The sequence below is a fragment of the Girardinichthys multiradiatus genome, chromosome 11, assembly GCF_021462225.1.
Source record: "Girardinichthys multiradiatus isolate DD_20200921_A chromosome 11, DD_fGirMul_XY1, whole genome shotgun sequence".
Taxonomy (NCBI): domain Eukaryota; kingdom Metazoa; phylum Chordata; class Actinopteri; order Cyprinodontiformes; family Goodeidae; genus Girardinichthys; species Girardinichthys multiradiatus.
Genome location: NC_061804.1, coordinates 33,858,276 through 33,872,492, shown reverse-complemented (window position 1 = coordinate 33,872,492; position 14,217 = coordinate 33,858,276). Strand labels below are relative to the sequence as shown.

Genomic DNA, 14,217 nt, shown 5'->3' with positions numbered 1-14,217 from the left:
ATCAGCAGAACCGAGCGTTTTCCCATGTAGTGGACCTGGACATGATGTCCGGTCCTGTTCAAGACCCCGAGGATGCACACTGTTCTGAAGCAAAGCAGATTTGTGCGAGCCAGCATAGCAGAGCAAATATAAAACATAAGGATGGATAATATATACACTTGGGATGCATATTTAAGACAATTATGAACCAAGGATAAATTCTGCTTGCTTCTAACGGGTCACAGATCATCTCCCAACCCTTGATCACACTGTGTTCACTCTGCTTCTCTGTGGTGTAGTTTCTGTCTCTTCTCACAGTTCTGATGGAGATGGAGCCAAACCTGAGGATGCACAGGGGTGCAGGAGCAATAACAATAACGCCTGCCATCTGTGTGCAGACCTGTTGCAAATTGCAGCTGCCTTTGGGACGTGCAAAACAATGATAAACAACAAAATAAGCGCAATTATTTGCAGCTTTAGTGAATCACACTGCAGGTGAAAAATAAACATGGCAAGTACCAGTGTTAATTGGATAGCAGGGGTTCATTTTGCAGATGTTAGTATATAATGCTGCGCTGTTTTTGCCCATGCTGTCTAGTTTTAAGAGGCACATGTTTCTCAAATCTGCCCGAGAGAGAGAGAGAGAGACTCATCAGTCACATCCTCTAAGCACAGTTGGGACAGGCAAGCGTTAATGCAAGAGGAAGCTGGAATCGAACCCACAAATTTCAGATTGCAAGATCACAACTCCTTCCCACCGAGTCACAGTTGCCTCCTTTCCCTGTATTCCCCTTCTTCGTCCATTCCAAGCTCTTTTCTTTAGTTTTTCCAACGCAACAAGGCAAATTAGCTCTCCCTTCTCGTCAGATGATGCTATGAGAAAGTGTGGGAAATGTAAGAATTAGTCACAAGCCCCCCATTGGTACGCCCCACTATAAAATCTCAACTGTCTGTGGACAGTACACGCTACACATAGTACACGCACAGTACTTCTGACATGATTAATTAGCTAATATTTACTTACAGTTCTTATACAAACTGTGTACAGTAATATTATGATAATGATAAACTTGCTATATATTGTGTATCCCCTAGCGTAAGTCACTGGCACTGATTTAAGTCAACCATTACATGTTTTTGACTGAAGTGAACCTGATTAACTGTGTAAATACCAAACATTTCTCATAACAGAGAGTAAACATTAATAAGAATTGCTTAAAGTAAAAGCCTCCCATAACACTGTCAGAAAGATGCTTAATGACATGTTTGCTTATGTGTCAGCATCCAAAATTAAAACATCTGACCATCGCAATCAACATAAACTTTACGAGTTATTTAATGTGTCAATAGTGAAACATCGAGAGGTGCTGCTTTCAATGTTCACTCTCAATGTAATGAAATCAAATGTTTACCTATTTTATTAGAAAAACCTGGCCTTAAAATTTCATTGGCTGGATACATCTGGCCATGTCAGTTATAGGAGTATTTATAGTAGTCGCTTAAGCAAAATGACCTTCATAAAAATCTAATGTTTTAATTTCTCTCAACTTGTCACAGGTATATCTTTGGCAGAAGCTACAGAGAAGGCTCCGCTCAGGACATGAAAGCAACACGGTGATTTGGGTATTTAGAAAACTTCTGAGCTATGGAGTGGAATATAACAGATCTGCAAGGAAAATCACACTTCCCTTTTACTAACTGTACTGTGGACACAAGCTACCGCTTCACATTTTATCTGGTGTCCTACAGCGTCATCTTCCTGCTGGGACTGGCTGCCAACGGCCTGGCTCTGCGCAGACTTTGTGTGTCTCCTTGCACCATGAACAGCACAGCTATTTACATGGCGAGTCTGTCCTTCGCCGATATGTTTTTTGTGATCTCTCTACCTATGAGAATCTACTACCACTACCAAAAGGCTCGAGCTTGGTCTAAGATCGGTGACCTGACCAGCTCGACTCCTGGAGCAGCTTTTTGCCAGATCACCTTCATCCTCAAATACATCAGCTTGTATGGGGGCATCTTCTTCCTGGTGTGCATTGCTGTGGACCGATACTTTGCTGTCGTACATCCTCTGGCACCGACCCTCCGCAGGCAGCGTGTTGCACAGGTGGTGACTGGGGGAATATGGTGTGTGGTGCTGGGACTCAGTGTGATTCTGCCTCTGCTACGTTTAGCAGCTTCTCGTCAAAACCAGCCCTGCCTTCTGGACCCGTCCTCCCTGCGCTACAGAACTTTCATCCTGGTCTCTCTGGGTTCAGTTTTAGGGTCATTCCTGCTTCCTACTGTAATACTTCTCTACAGCTACTGCAAAGTGCTGCGCGTGCTCCGCAAATCGAGGCAACGCGGTCCCCGCCAGCGCCGCAATCGTCGGCAGAGCCTTAAAATTATTTATTGGGTGCTAGGAGTCTACCTGCTGTGCTTTCTACCTTATCATGTCAATCTGCTGGGATATACCCTGACTCACATGAAGCTGCTGCCCCACTGTGGTCTGGCCAAGCTGACAAAGGCTGTACATCCGGTGGTGCTCTCCCTGGCCAGTTTTAACTGCTGCCTCAATCCACTCATCTATTATTTCTCAAGCAGCCTGGTGCACAGGGATGCTGCGGGAGCTGGAGGCAAGTGCACCTAAGGACAAGGATAGTTTCAAATAATACATACTTTTATTTAAAACCCTTTTTGTGCTAAAGAGAACTGCTTTTTGGTGTAAATGCTGTTACTGAGTAAAGAGGACTCAAAGTTGGCTATTTTCATTATCAGTGAGGTGTTTAATAAGTCAGAGAAAGCAAAACAAGTTATAAGAAACTACTTATATTTAATATACATACTATTATATTTTGTACATGAGCATTTTGGCTGTTCATCCAGGCTACTCAAAGAAAGCACCGAGATGTAAAATATATTGACAAGGAAGCTTTTTTCTTTCAGGCTGCGAGTCTGAAAGTCTGAATGAAGTACAGCGAAGTTTCATTGTTTTGAGCTTTTGACCTCACATTTGTAAATATTGACACTTTTTGAAAAATCACAGTTAAAGTAAGGATATTTATTCTCTAAGAAATGTATGCAGAGGCGACGTTTAAATTTAGTAAAGCTGGTTGTGATCATCACTAATATATTAAGTATAAGCAGGCATAAAATGTCAACTTTGTAAGGGTTTTTTTTTTAAGTAATAAAACCTTGCTTTACAGTAAGCACTCTCTCTCATAACAGAAGGACATTGTCTCTGCCTCTTATATAAATATTAAATGACAGGTCTTGGTCATTAAATATTTCAAATACTGTTTTTGTATTGGAACTCAAAAATGGCTAAAATCGGTCTGTGCAGGTCAAAACTTGACAGAAACATGAGGATCAGCCCATGTCAGATTATTACCTAAAGGTTTAAGGTTATACTGTAAAAGAAAACTTCTTGTTAATTCATGGTCTGTCTTTTAGTGTAAATGCAAACAGTTTGAACAGCAGTCTATTCACTTTATGCCTGGTGTTTGATCATTACATGACGATTGAGATTGTAGTGTAGCTTATTTAGGTGAACTGATCCCATGGCAACATTCATAATTGTTGGTAATCAAACCACAAAAGCCTGTCGTACTTATTACCAAATATGTAAATGGCTGATGTAACATTGGGGCATTGAATGCTTGGGAAACCTAAGCTGGATTTATAAATGCTAAAGAACTATATACCTTAAAATGACCAAGCCTGGAGAACAGAAAAAAGATGGTGTATGTGTCTAGTGAACTGAATAAATCTATACATGGAGATGATGAGGTAGCAAAACTAAAAAAACTACATACAGTCTACTACATTTAACAATAACATACAGTATTCTCTCAAACAGCGATGCCCATTTCTTTACAGTGAATCTCAAAAATGCACAGACCTCTGCCAAACTATGATGTAAAAGACAAGTTTATGACGAATCATTTCTCATCTTTCTTTTTTCTTTTACTTTAATTTTAAAATTTTAAAAGGCTAAGCCAAGTCCAGAACTAAGTTTTACAGGCAAACTCTGGCATTGCCCAAGGAGGGCTGTGGACAAGAGAAGTCCTCACAATTTGATCTACCTGGACAACTTTTACAAGGTGGAGTCAACATGTGTGCTGATAAAACTCCAACCAAAAGGGACTGAATGCTGAAATCGATTTCTGTTGATTTTTGCAGGATTTTAAAGGTGAAAATGTTTTTAATGGCCTCAGTTTTTTTCTTACAATTCTGTAAAATTTTTACTTGGGTTTGTAAACTTTTATATTTTTTCTTTAACACTTTGGGTCACAAGGGAGTACAGTAAGTAATGGTAACCTCGCTAACCGCTAATGTAAGATTTTTAGCTGCACAATACACTGGATCTTTATAGTCGCCACAATACCAATGTTTGCAATACCAATCGCAAAGGCTGCAATATTTGGTAGGGCATCATATTTCCAGTGCCATGCATTCAGACTGAGCATAACAATGCTAGAGCCCACAGAAATGGTAATAATGGTAAAAAAGAAGGTTCAGGTAAATGTGGGTTACTTATTATTTATATCGTCATCATAATATTCAGCAGCAGTATCGCAATTACATGTTTTCCTGATATTGGATTAGATACTTAAAAACATGCTTAAGACGGCTCAACTCTACATTCATTTTGGGTTTGTTTAAATTAAGTAAAACGTTTTATAGCAACGGGTTCCTCCCACACAGCGTGACTTCATCTCTGCTTCTGCTATAAAATATAAACAACTTCCAGCAGAAAAGCTGGAAAAAATACTTTGGATGCTGCTCATAATAATCCCTGGAGAGAAATTGAAGTCGGCTAAAGCTGGTGTAGGTAGGTCAAAGGTTTACGAAAACTAGAGACCAGAAATTGGCTAGAGAGCTTGGATCGCTGCATCTTTAGTAGAAACTAAATGTCACTCTTTGTGCAGAACTACCCATCTATTTTGTTTTTGCTGCCCCCACAAAACCCCCTGCCTAAAGATAAGCCATGCAGTTAATGAAAAGAAAAAATGAATAGTTTTAGTCTGTGCAGGCTAATCTCCTGATGTAAACCCTAAGTAACAGTTTACCTCCTAAAGAGAAAAACAGAAGGAAGGAAACCCCAAAACAAAATGTAAACAAACAAAAGAGGCAGCGGTACAGACCTATAAAATACAACAAGAAATATGGCAGATATGTGTTGCAGGGAAGGGTTTTGGAAGTCAAGAACTAATCATTTACTTTAATTGTATGATCTGTATATTCCTACCTTTGCCCATCTAAATATCAGATTTTTGCTACAGTCTACACCATCGTCTAAGATGTGTGAGAGATCTATTGAGGATTAAACGCTGTGATACAGATATCTTGTCTCAAATTCATTGATTAGTTAATTAGTAATTCGTTTAAAAAAAAAAAATGAAATAAAGGAACCATCATCTGATTAATTGAGGACTGCATCTGAGAAAAGAAATATACCATGTAAACCCACCGCAGGGGTCAAACTCCTTATATTTATCAGGTCTACAGCAGAGGACCAGGGCTTGGTTGTTTGATCCAAAGTGAAAGCTTCACTATAGTGCTAATTTCAGAACATCTGTAGCTGTCCGGGCTCATGATGCCCAGTTTGTCTCAACTGCATTTAGTGGCTACAGTATCTATGCGGAAAAACACATGAAATAAGCTGTAGGTATTAAATGTTGAATTTGAACTCTGTACCCTGATACACTGTTAAGGCTACTGTTTTTCTCCTTCTAACTGACTAATAAATGCCATCTAATCATATTTACTGGTGTATCATCTTGTGCGGTAGTGGGTGATGATACTGACCGTCCTCCACGCGATCCTCTCCATGATGAGGTTCTCACAGGTCTCCAGATGCTTGATGATGTCTTTGCTTAGTGTCTGTTCAGCCTTGATGAAGCTCTCAATCACTTTGTAGAAGTCAAAGGCAGGCAGGCTGAGGACGTTCAGTATCCAGGGGAAGCACAAATTTGTTCCAGTTTGGTCACTTCCTCCGTTCTTGAAACTACTCTCTGGCCACAGAAATAAGAAAAATGACTGTCTCCAACAGTAATATGTGTAAAATAAAGACACAGAATTAAAGGGAGCTGGTAACTGATTCATTTAGGAGAAGATCATAAGGAGCACCTTCATATGTTGCCATGACCACCTCCAAAGAACAGGCCAGGAGTGATGTGTGAAATGTGGAGTCATTGAGCAGTTTGCTAGAAAGCAGATGACAGGATTAGGTTCAAATAAAGATGGAAAATGAAATACAGAAACATACCAGTCGTGGGAAAAAGAAAACAAACAAACTTCCACATAAAGGACTGTACAACTCAGGACTTAATACATATGATTTGGTATAAATTTATTTAGATCTAACCTTAAGGTTATGAAAATATACAACAGATTCATCCTTTTGTTAATGAAAGTCAAAGCCAAAAAGAAAAACTGTACTTTAATAACAGCAAAGGTACACCCTAGCTGCTTCGAAATGATTATCTGAAATCCATAATTCAGAAAGGCTTTTCACATGGAGAAAACATTTAAAGTAGTAAACAGTCTAACAAGGTAAGAACATCCTGACAAATTCACCCCAAGGTCAGATCAAGCAGTGCTCAGAGAAAACTAGAAAAACCAGAGCTACATCTCAGACTCTAAATGCTCTAATAAGTATGTTAGGAATCAAAGAGCATAACGTTACTGTTAAAAACATGGCTTGTTTGCTGGGGCTGCCAAGAAGAAGTCCCTTCCCTCCATAAAGAAAAATATGAATATGACATACGTTTGCAAGCTTCATCTGAATGAAGTACAAGGTTTTACAACAATGTCCTTTTTGACAATGTCCAGTCAACTGATAAGACAAACCCACGGATGTTTGGTTATGATGCAGAGCGGCACGTTTGACAAACACTGCATATCAGCTGAACCACCTCATACCAACTGCCAAACATGGTGATGGATCTTGGCCTGTTTTGAATAAAACTGCTGTGTGCCAAATGATAAGGTCAATAAAGCAAGGACCCTTAACACCGCAGAAACTCTATAACCAAAGAATATTTCTCAAATAAATAAATAAAAAATCAAGGTGTTGCATTGGCAAGAGTTTAAAACATTTAATGATATTGTAAGGATTATAATTATTGATTATTAATATTTATCAAACAATTATAATTAAAAACCATAATTCAGAAAAATCGTTTCTTAACCAAAAAAATCATTCCTTACAAATAGAAATCAGAGATGTCCTCTGGTGGTGTGATTATGGGCTGAAAGCCCTTAATAACTACAATTAGTTAATTATCATTAATAATTGATCATTATTAACCAAAACCACGCTAAATGTCACTGTTTAATCAACCGCTTCACAAAGGGGATAAAAATGACTACCTAACAATAATAATAAAAGAAAAATATATGCACATTGAGTGTCTATGAAGATCAAACCAGTAGTTTTATGGACAAAATGTGCAATTTGGGTTAAGGAGATACAGCAGCGCTTGCACAGCAAATCAAAACACAGCTCGGCATAAAACACTTCAATCAGTATAGGATGTAATAAGTTGATACCTTGGATTAACTACTGGTGATTCTAAATCACCTTAACTATGCTTCACCCTGCCCAGACCTCTAAATGCACCTATACAGTTTAATAAAAAGGACAAAATTACTTTGACGTTGATTTATTCTGTTCTCGGGCTGAGGATGGGTAGATGAAGAAAAAAAAAATGAGGGGGCGGGGGACATAAACTTCTCATCCGTCCAAAATGGTGAAAATATGAAGAACCGTTGCAGTCGACAAAATCAACAAGGGATCTCCTTGCAAATAAAACCTCTGTGGGTTTTTCACCTGCGCCGGGTGTCGGCGTGGTCTTCGATCGGCGAATAAATCTGCTGATCTTCTTGTATCAGTCAGATTTCCAGCTTTCCAGTTCTTCCGGGAATGGCCGTGTGGAGAAAACGTTTCCCTGTGAGCTTTTGTCTCTCCAGATATGCGCCTCCATTGCGTCGTCAACAAAAGTTTATTTTCCGCGGGTTTTATAATCCCGGGTGAAGTCAGAGCATGTCGAACTGCGCAGTCCAGCCGATCTATCCCCCAAAATGGATGACCCCAACACCATGACGGGACCTATCCCATCCTGTGCATTTATTTTTGCCCCACGCAGCTTTTCCATTTTGACTTTATCTTCAGTTAATACATAAAGACCGTGTGGAATTTATTTTGTACTTTTAAGGTTAGATTGAAATTATTTTATAATCTGATAAAGACTAGACCATTTTTAATGTGCCCTGATAGATAAGACCCTCATTTTAAATAAAGGTCTACTTTCTTAAAGTTAAAGGCAACAAGAAAGTGTTTTACATTTTTGCTTCGCCGCAGAAAAAGACTGGTAAATACCTGAAGTTTTGCACAGACAGACGCTTCTCCTCCTATAAAATAAAATAAATAAAATGTTTTCATTGAGTCCAGTCATTTTAATACATCTACTTTAAAATATAGTAAGGTTTACTTAATCAAACTAGTTACCGTACCGATTTCAGCATCGCCTCCATTACTTTGTAGTATAATCTGACACCAAGGGCAAATCTCTGAAAGATAAAGAGATTTTTTGCTTTTTAAATAAAATCAGTTTAGGACATGTGGTGGTACTGTTCAGCTGCTGTCATCCAGTGGGTCGTTCATACCTGCCTTCCATACACAACACAGCGTGGCCCCACTGCCTCACCAAACTTCTGGCTAAACACCTGTCCAAGTGTCTCTAAACGTTTCTGCACATCCTGCGTCGGGTCCACAGTGCAATTCTGATCACAGCAATCAAGGAAACAGGAATATCTTAAAATAATCAAATTACAAACTCACTGGTTTTGTTTAATTGGATAAAAATGGTGTAAGCAACTTACTTTGAAGTATGTGGCCAGGGCAGTTGAAGGCTGATCCCCGTTGGGGGGGAGATCTCCCCTGAGCATCTTAATGGAGGTCATGGCAGCTCTGTGGAGAAAAGAAAATGTACTGTGGTGACTAGAATAACTCAGAAGGAAACATAAGATAATGACTGTCATGGCAAGTTTTTTTTCTTCACCATAACTTTTCATAAAAGGTGTTCGTTTACATATTTTATGATATTTTATTATTTATTTTGTGCCTTTAAAAAAAATAAGGCTATAGTACGGACATTTATTGTCTGTAAGTCTGCGATGAGCTTCAGCATCGACAGTCTGACAACATGCCACGCCAGAAAATCGGATCGGATGCCGCAGAGGATCCCAATATGAAGAGCAGCGAGGTTAACTAAGAAGCTTGCCTGGTAGTCTAGCTTGATTCCAATCGCAGGGGGTAATTATGGATCCAGCGGTCCAAGTGGTAATCTGTGAAGTGACTGCAAAGCTCCAAAAATTCATTGAAGATAAACTTGGAGCGTTCCCCCTGCTTTTGCAAGCACAGGGTCAAAAACTGTTGGACCATGAGACGAGCATAAAAGAGGTTGAGGCCTATCTCTTGGCTGGGGAGGATGCCACAGCGCCAACCCAAGACGAGCTCAAATCACTTAGGAAGCGAGTGGGTGCAGGACAAAATGGAGGGAGAAAGAATATTCATATTATTGGTCCTCTGGAGGACACTGAAGGCAACAATGCCATTTGTTTTATTGAGACCTGGTTGCCTGAACTTTTAAACATCAAAACAAAAGCGGACAGCGATTCAAGCTGAAGCTCTATAAAGACGTGCTGTGGTTTACTAAAAGAATGTGGGTCACTAACACAGTTCACTTAAAGGAAACATTGGAAAAAAATCAATAAATGTGGAGATCTGTGATAAGACCTTTAACAAAGCGGTGGGTGACCTCATTTGCTGTCTTTGGTCCTGTAGGGAAATACAACAATCTTTTTTTGGTATAAAATGTGAAGTATGTAAGATCTTTTCTGCTGTTACTGACTGTGAAATGGCAAATAAAATTAAGGGGAAATATGAAACACAGCACAACAGGTTGCTCACATTCTGTGCGAGGAAGTGTGTTCTTCCGAACTGGATTACAGTCAAAGGCCCATCTAAAACAATGGCAGCGCACTATACTTAAATGTGTGTCAATGGACTACCTAACAAGCAAGTTACACAATTCGGATAATGTGTTCATAAGACGTGAGACCCTTTTGTGTTGTAGGTTGGTTTGGATATTTCAGCTATTTTTCATGGGGCTTTGTATAATGCAGCCATACCCATGTTCCCTTATATATGATTACTGTGAAGCCGGGTTGTTGTTTCGTATTCTGTTTGAGTTCTGGTGTTTTTTGTTGTGTTTTGTTCATGTAAAAAACTTCAAAAGCAACAAACACGTGGGAAAAAAAGGAAAAATAAATAAAACCCGGGGCAGTTATTTTATAATTTTGATAAATCATTGTTTTTCCTAAATTGTTTCACATTCATTAAATCAGTTTTTTTTTCCAATAATTTACCTTATAATGATGTAACTTCATTAACACTCAAATGCACTAATCAGGTGAGAGACATCTAACTACTCACCTGATTGGAGTCTGAGGAGGGATCATCGGCCCATCTTCATCTGGCTGGTTCTTCTTTGGAGTTCTCTCCACCTGTGATCTGAACAAAGAATATTAAAAATATGTTTCCTCCTTTCGTTTTGCTAAGCCAACAATAACCACTAAGGAGAGGACTTTAAAAAAATTTACATCTCAACTTTAGGAGGAAGAACGCTCTCATCCCCATCAAAAAACAGACGACCATCAATGTCTCTGCTCTTGAGGTAGTGTTCTTCATACTGCTGGTTGATAAAATTCACCTGGGGAAAAGGTTACACCACAGAAAATGTACTTTTACTTTCAGATTAAGAATTGAAAACAGACGTCATGAACGCAGTCAACTGCAGCCAGCTCCAGGAATTATCCATTTTTAGGAGATTTGTTAAAGGAGCATTTGTAGTGAAAGTACTTCGGAAACGTGCAAGACAACACTGTCTACCCTGCCGATCACCATTTAGTTTTAATTCAAAAGCAGACTTGGGCACTCCCATTCATTAAACCTGGCAAAATACTGTAAGTGATTTCCAAGAAAGTGTGACCCATGTCCCGTTCTCGTTGCTCAGTCAACAAAAAAAATTATTCGTGAATTTTTCTAACCTTTGAGTTCTTAGTTAAAATAGAAAATCACAGCACGAGAGCTTTGTTTTATTTGAACGGAAATGTACTGTTATGAGTGTCTCACTGTACGGTTAAATATTTTTGAGCTTACAGTGGAAAAACATTACAAAATAAAAATAGCAAAAGTTGGGTGTACATTTGTATTCAGCCCTCTTTAGTTTAATGCCTCCAAATAAATTCTAGTTAACTCCTTTCCCTTCAGAAAATTACTAAATGAAGTTAATCTGTGTCATCAATGAATACAACTGTTCTGTAAAAGGTCTCAGAGGTTTGTTACAGAACCTTTTTGAACAAACAGCACCATGCAGACCAGCGAACACACAAGACAGATGAGTTATAAGGTAATATTTTCACAAGCATTGTTCGTGGAATCTACAAATTTGGACTTTTTGGAAGAATGGCAAAGAAGAAAGCCACTGTTGAAAGTAAGCTATAAGATGTCCTACTTGCAGTTTGTCACAGCAAACATGGGGATGAAGGTGCTCCTGTGAAATTAGACCACAATTCTACTTTGTGGCCTAAATACAAAACGCTGTGTGACAGGAAACTAACATTACTCTGAGCACATCATCCCCATTGTGAAACATAGTGGTGGCTGCATCATGCTGTGAGTAAACTTTTATAAAGATGAGGGACATGAGAGCTGTTTAGAGTTTATAAGGAGATGGATAGAGCTAACTACAGGGAAATCCTACAGAAAAGTCTGTTAAGACAGAAGAAGTGTGACAAACTGCAAATATAAAAAAGAAATAAAAAATTGGAAAATGTTTTATCTTTCCATCACTTCCCTTTGTGTTGGTTTATGACATAGACGCCAAAAAAAAAACATAAAGGTTTGTGGCCATTACTAACGTGACCCAGATGTTCAAGGGTAGTGAATACAAAACATAACCCTGTAGAGGACAGGAAAAAGTTGCTGCACTGGAAAGAAAAGCAAAGTATGTGTTTATCTAGCCTCAAATCTCTCTGAGAGTTTTATGTTTTCTAACTGTTTATCCAAGCCAATTCACGGTAGCATAAATATGATTGGACAAACATTCACACGTATACCACTAAAGTCTATAGGGTTGACCATCTGTGCTTCACTGGGGCAATGGTATAGAAAAATCAGTTATCTTCTGTATCATTCTTCACAGAAGTGTGTCAGTGTCAGAAAACAGAAGCATCCTGCCTCAATGCTTTCATGTCTGCCTCTGCAATAAAAGTCTCTGACGTCCTACATAGGTTCCCCTGTTTGATTACATGTTTTCCTAACTCCATCTATGTGAGAACAAATATTAAAGGGCAAGCTAGGAGAGATACTGTTGGAAACTGTGAGTGCCGTGGAATAGAGTAAAACTAAACAGTGGAGCGGGTGTTCTGATAACAGTCACTTACTTGTGGAAAATCTGTAGATTTCGAAAGATCCACTGACTCCAGAAAAGCCATGAAGCTGGTCTGGTACACGTTCTTCACCTGCACATGTGTACAGCAGAGGGGACAGCTGACCAAAAGTAAAACAAAGACATATTCATATGGTGACTGTGTTTTAAACAAGGAAAAACCTCTTCGATATTGCATTCATTGTCTTTGCACAAGGTTTCGAGAAGCTGCGCATCAACTTCTGGTTCTACAGGTCGGGATTTGGCTTTGCTCAGGCTGCGACGAGATGTGCGGGTTGATGGGGTCTGAACCTTGCTAATGGCTGATTCTGCCAGACATCAAACAAAAGAAAGCAAGAGACACACTACATTAAAAGAACCATTAATGTTAATTTACTCAAGATTACCATGGTTTTCATTGCTGACAAGCATGACTCATATTTAATTATTTCAATATTTAAAAAATGATCAAAATGTATAAATCAAAGACAGTTTGAAAGAAATGTTGCTGAAGCGTACGATAGAGAGGCTGTAACTGGTCTGGAGAGCAGCGCTTGATAAATAACTCCAACGTGCAGAGCAGCAACTGGAAGGATATGACCAGGTCATCCTCCATCTGCAAGGCCCTTCCTGGAAACAGCCGAGATGAAGCACATGAGAAGCACCAACACAAAAACACTGACGCTGACGAGAAACCAGAGAGCTACCGCCTTGAGGAGAATGATGTTTGAATTAACCTGATAGCTACGGTAGAGCACAGAGCGGGAAAACACGCAACAAAACAACAGATGACTCAACATGAAAATGATTCCACTGATTTTGTTTTATATTTTGTCTTGTTGAAAGAATAAAGTACCTTTTGACAAAAGAAACATTGTCCAACAGGTCCGTGTGGTCTCCCTCACCCTAGAAGGAGACAGGAAAGGGTTAACAGCCTTGATTAATGAGCTTAGAATTATCAAACACCAGACTACAACTGATGAGATGACATGACGATAGAAAAAGCTCAATTAAAAAAGCCTGTTAAGAGACAGCTAAAGACTTGAGACTGTTATATACTGTGAGTTTCTATAACAGGACAACAGTCATAAACATACAGCCAGAACTATGACGGATTGGTTTAGATCAAAGCACGTGTATATGTTAAATTGGCCTAGTCAAAGTCCAGACCTTAATAAATTGAGAATCTGTGGTAGGTTTTGAAAATTGATGTCAATAAACACTCTCCAACCAATCTGACAGAGCTCGAGCTATTTTTAGAAAGAAATGGTGTCAGAAATGTCTCTAGATATGCAAATCTGATAGAGACAAACCCAAAACAATTGGAGGATTTGGGGGATTAATGTAAACACACACCACCCTTTTTCAGATTTTATTTTTAAAATTGCACTTCACATTTAGCTGTACTAACAGTGATGGTTGACAAGTGTTAAACACCAACTTACTTGCCATCGGGAGTAAGAACAAAGATATTCTTGCAAGTTCTGAAACACAAACAGATTTGCATTTAGTTAAGTTTGTGCCACATTTCGCTTGAATCTGTACTCTGTTGCTGTGCTCACTCACTTCTCAAATCTTTGATAAAGAGCCAGCATCACATCATACTTCTTCTCCAGTCGTGTCAGTGCAGAGTTGACCTTTGTGCTGATTGTATCTAGGTTTACATCCAGCTGTCTCACCACAACCAAAAACTGTTTTAAACTAAAACAAAACGGGAACATGTGAGAGGGAACGTGTTCCCCCAGAAAGAAAAAAAAAA

At 39.0% G+C, this 14,217-nt stretch overlaps 1 protein-coding gene across 1 annotated transcript in view; it reads right to left on the bottom strand.

The window, feature by feature from the left end:
* Window positions 1-14,217, bottom strand: part of rb1 (retinoblastoma 1) — a 32,265-nt gene that overhangs the window by 15,809 nt on the left and 2,239 nt on the right. Inside the window, exons 4-17 of the mRNA XM_047378652.1 lie at window positions 14,025-14,159; window positions 13,904-13,942; window positions 13,315-13,364; window positions 12,978-13,088; window positions 12,642-12,787; window positions 12,475-12,552; window positions 10,630-10,739; window positions 10,463-10,540; window positions 8,848-8,935; window positions 8,632-8,748; window positions 8,479-8,535; window positions 8,345-8,376; window positions 6,091-6,167; window positions 5,770-5,975 (exon numbers count right to left, since the gene is read on the bottom strand). Of these exons, the coding sequence (XP_047234608.1) occupies window positions 5,770-5,975; window positions 6,091-6,167; window positions 8,345-8,376; window positions 8,479-8,535; window positions 8,632-8,748; window positions 8,848-8,935; window positions 10,463-10,540; window positions 10,630-10,739; window positions 12,475-12,552; window positions 12,642-12,787; window positions 12,978-13,088; window positions 13,315-13,364; window positions 13,904-13,942; window positions 14,025-14,159 (1,324 nt within the window). The remainder of the gene's footprint in view (window positions 1-5,769; window positions 5,976-6,090; window positions 6,168-8,344; window positions 8,377-8,478; window positions 8,536-8,631; window positions 8,749-8,847; window positions 8,936-10,462; window positions 10,541-10,629; window positions 10,740-12,474; window positions 12,553-12,641; window positions 12,788-12,977; window positions 13,089-13,314; window positions 13,365-13,903; window positions 13,943-14,024; window positions 14,160-14,217) is intronic.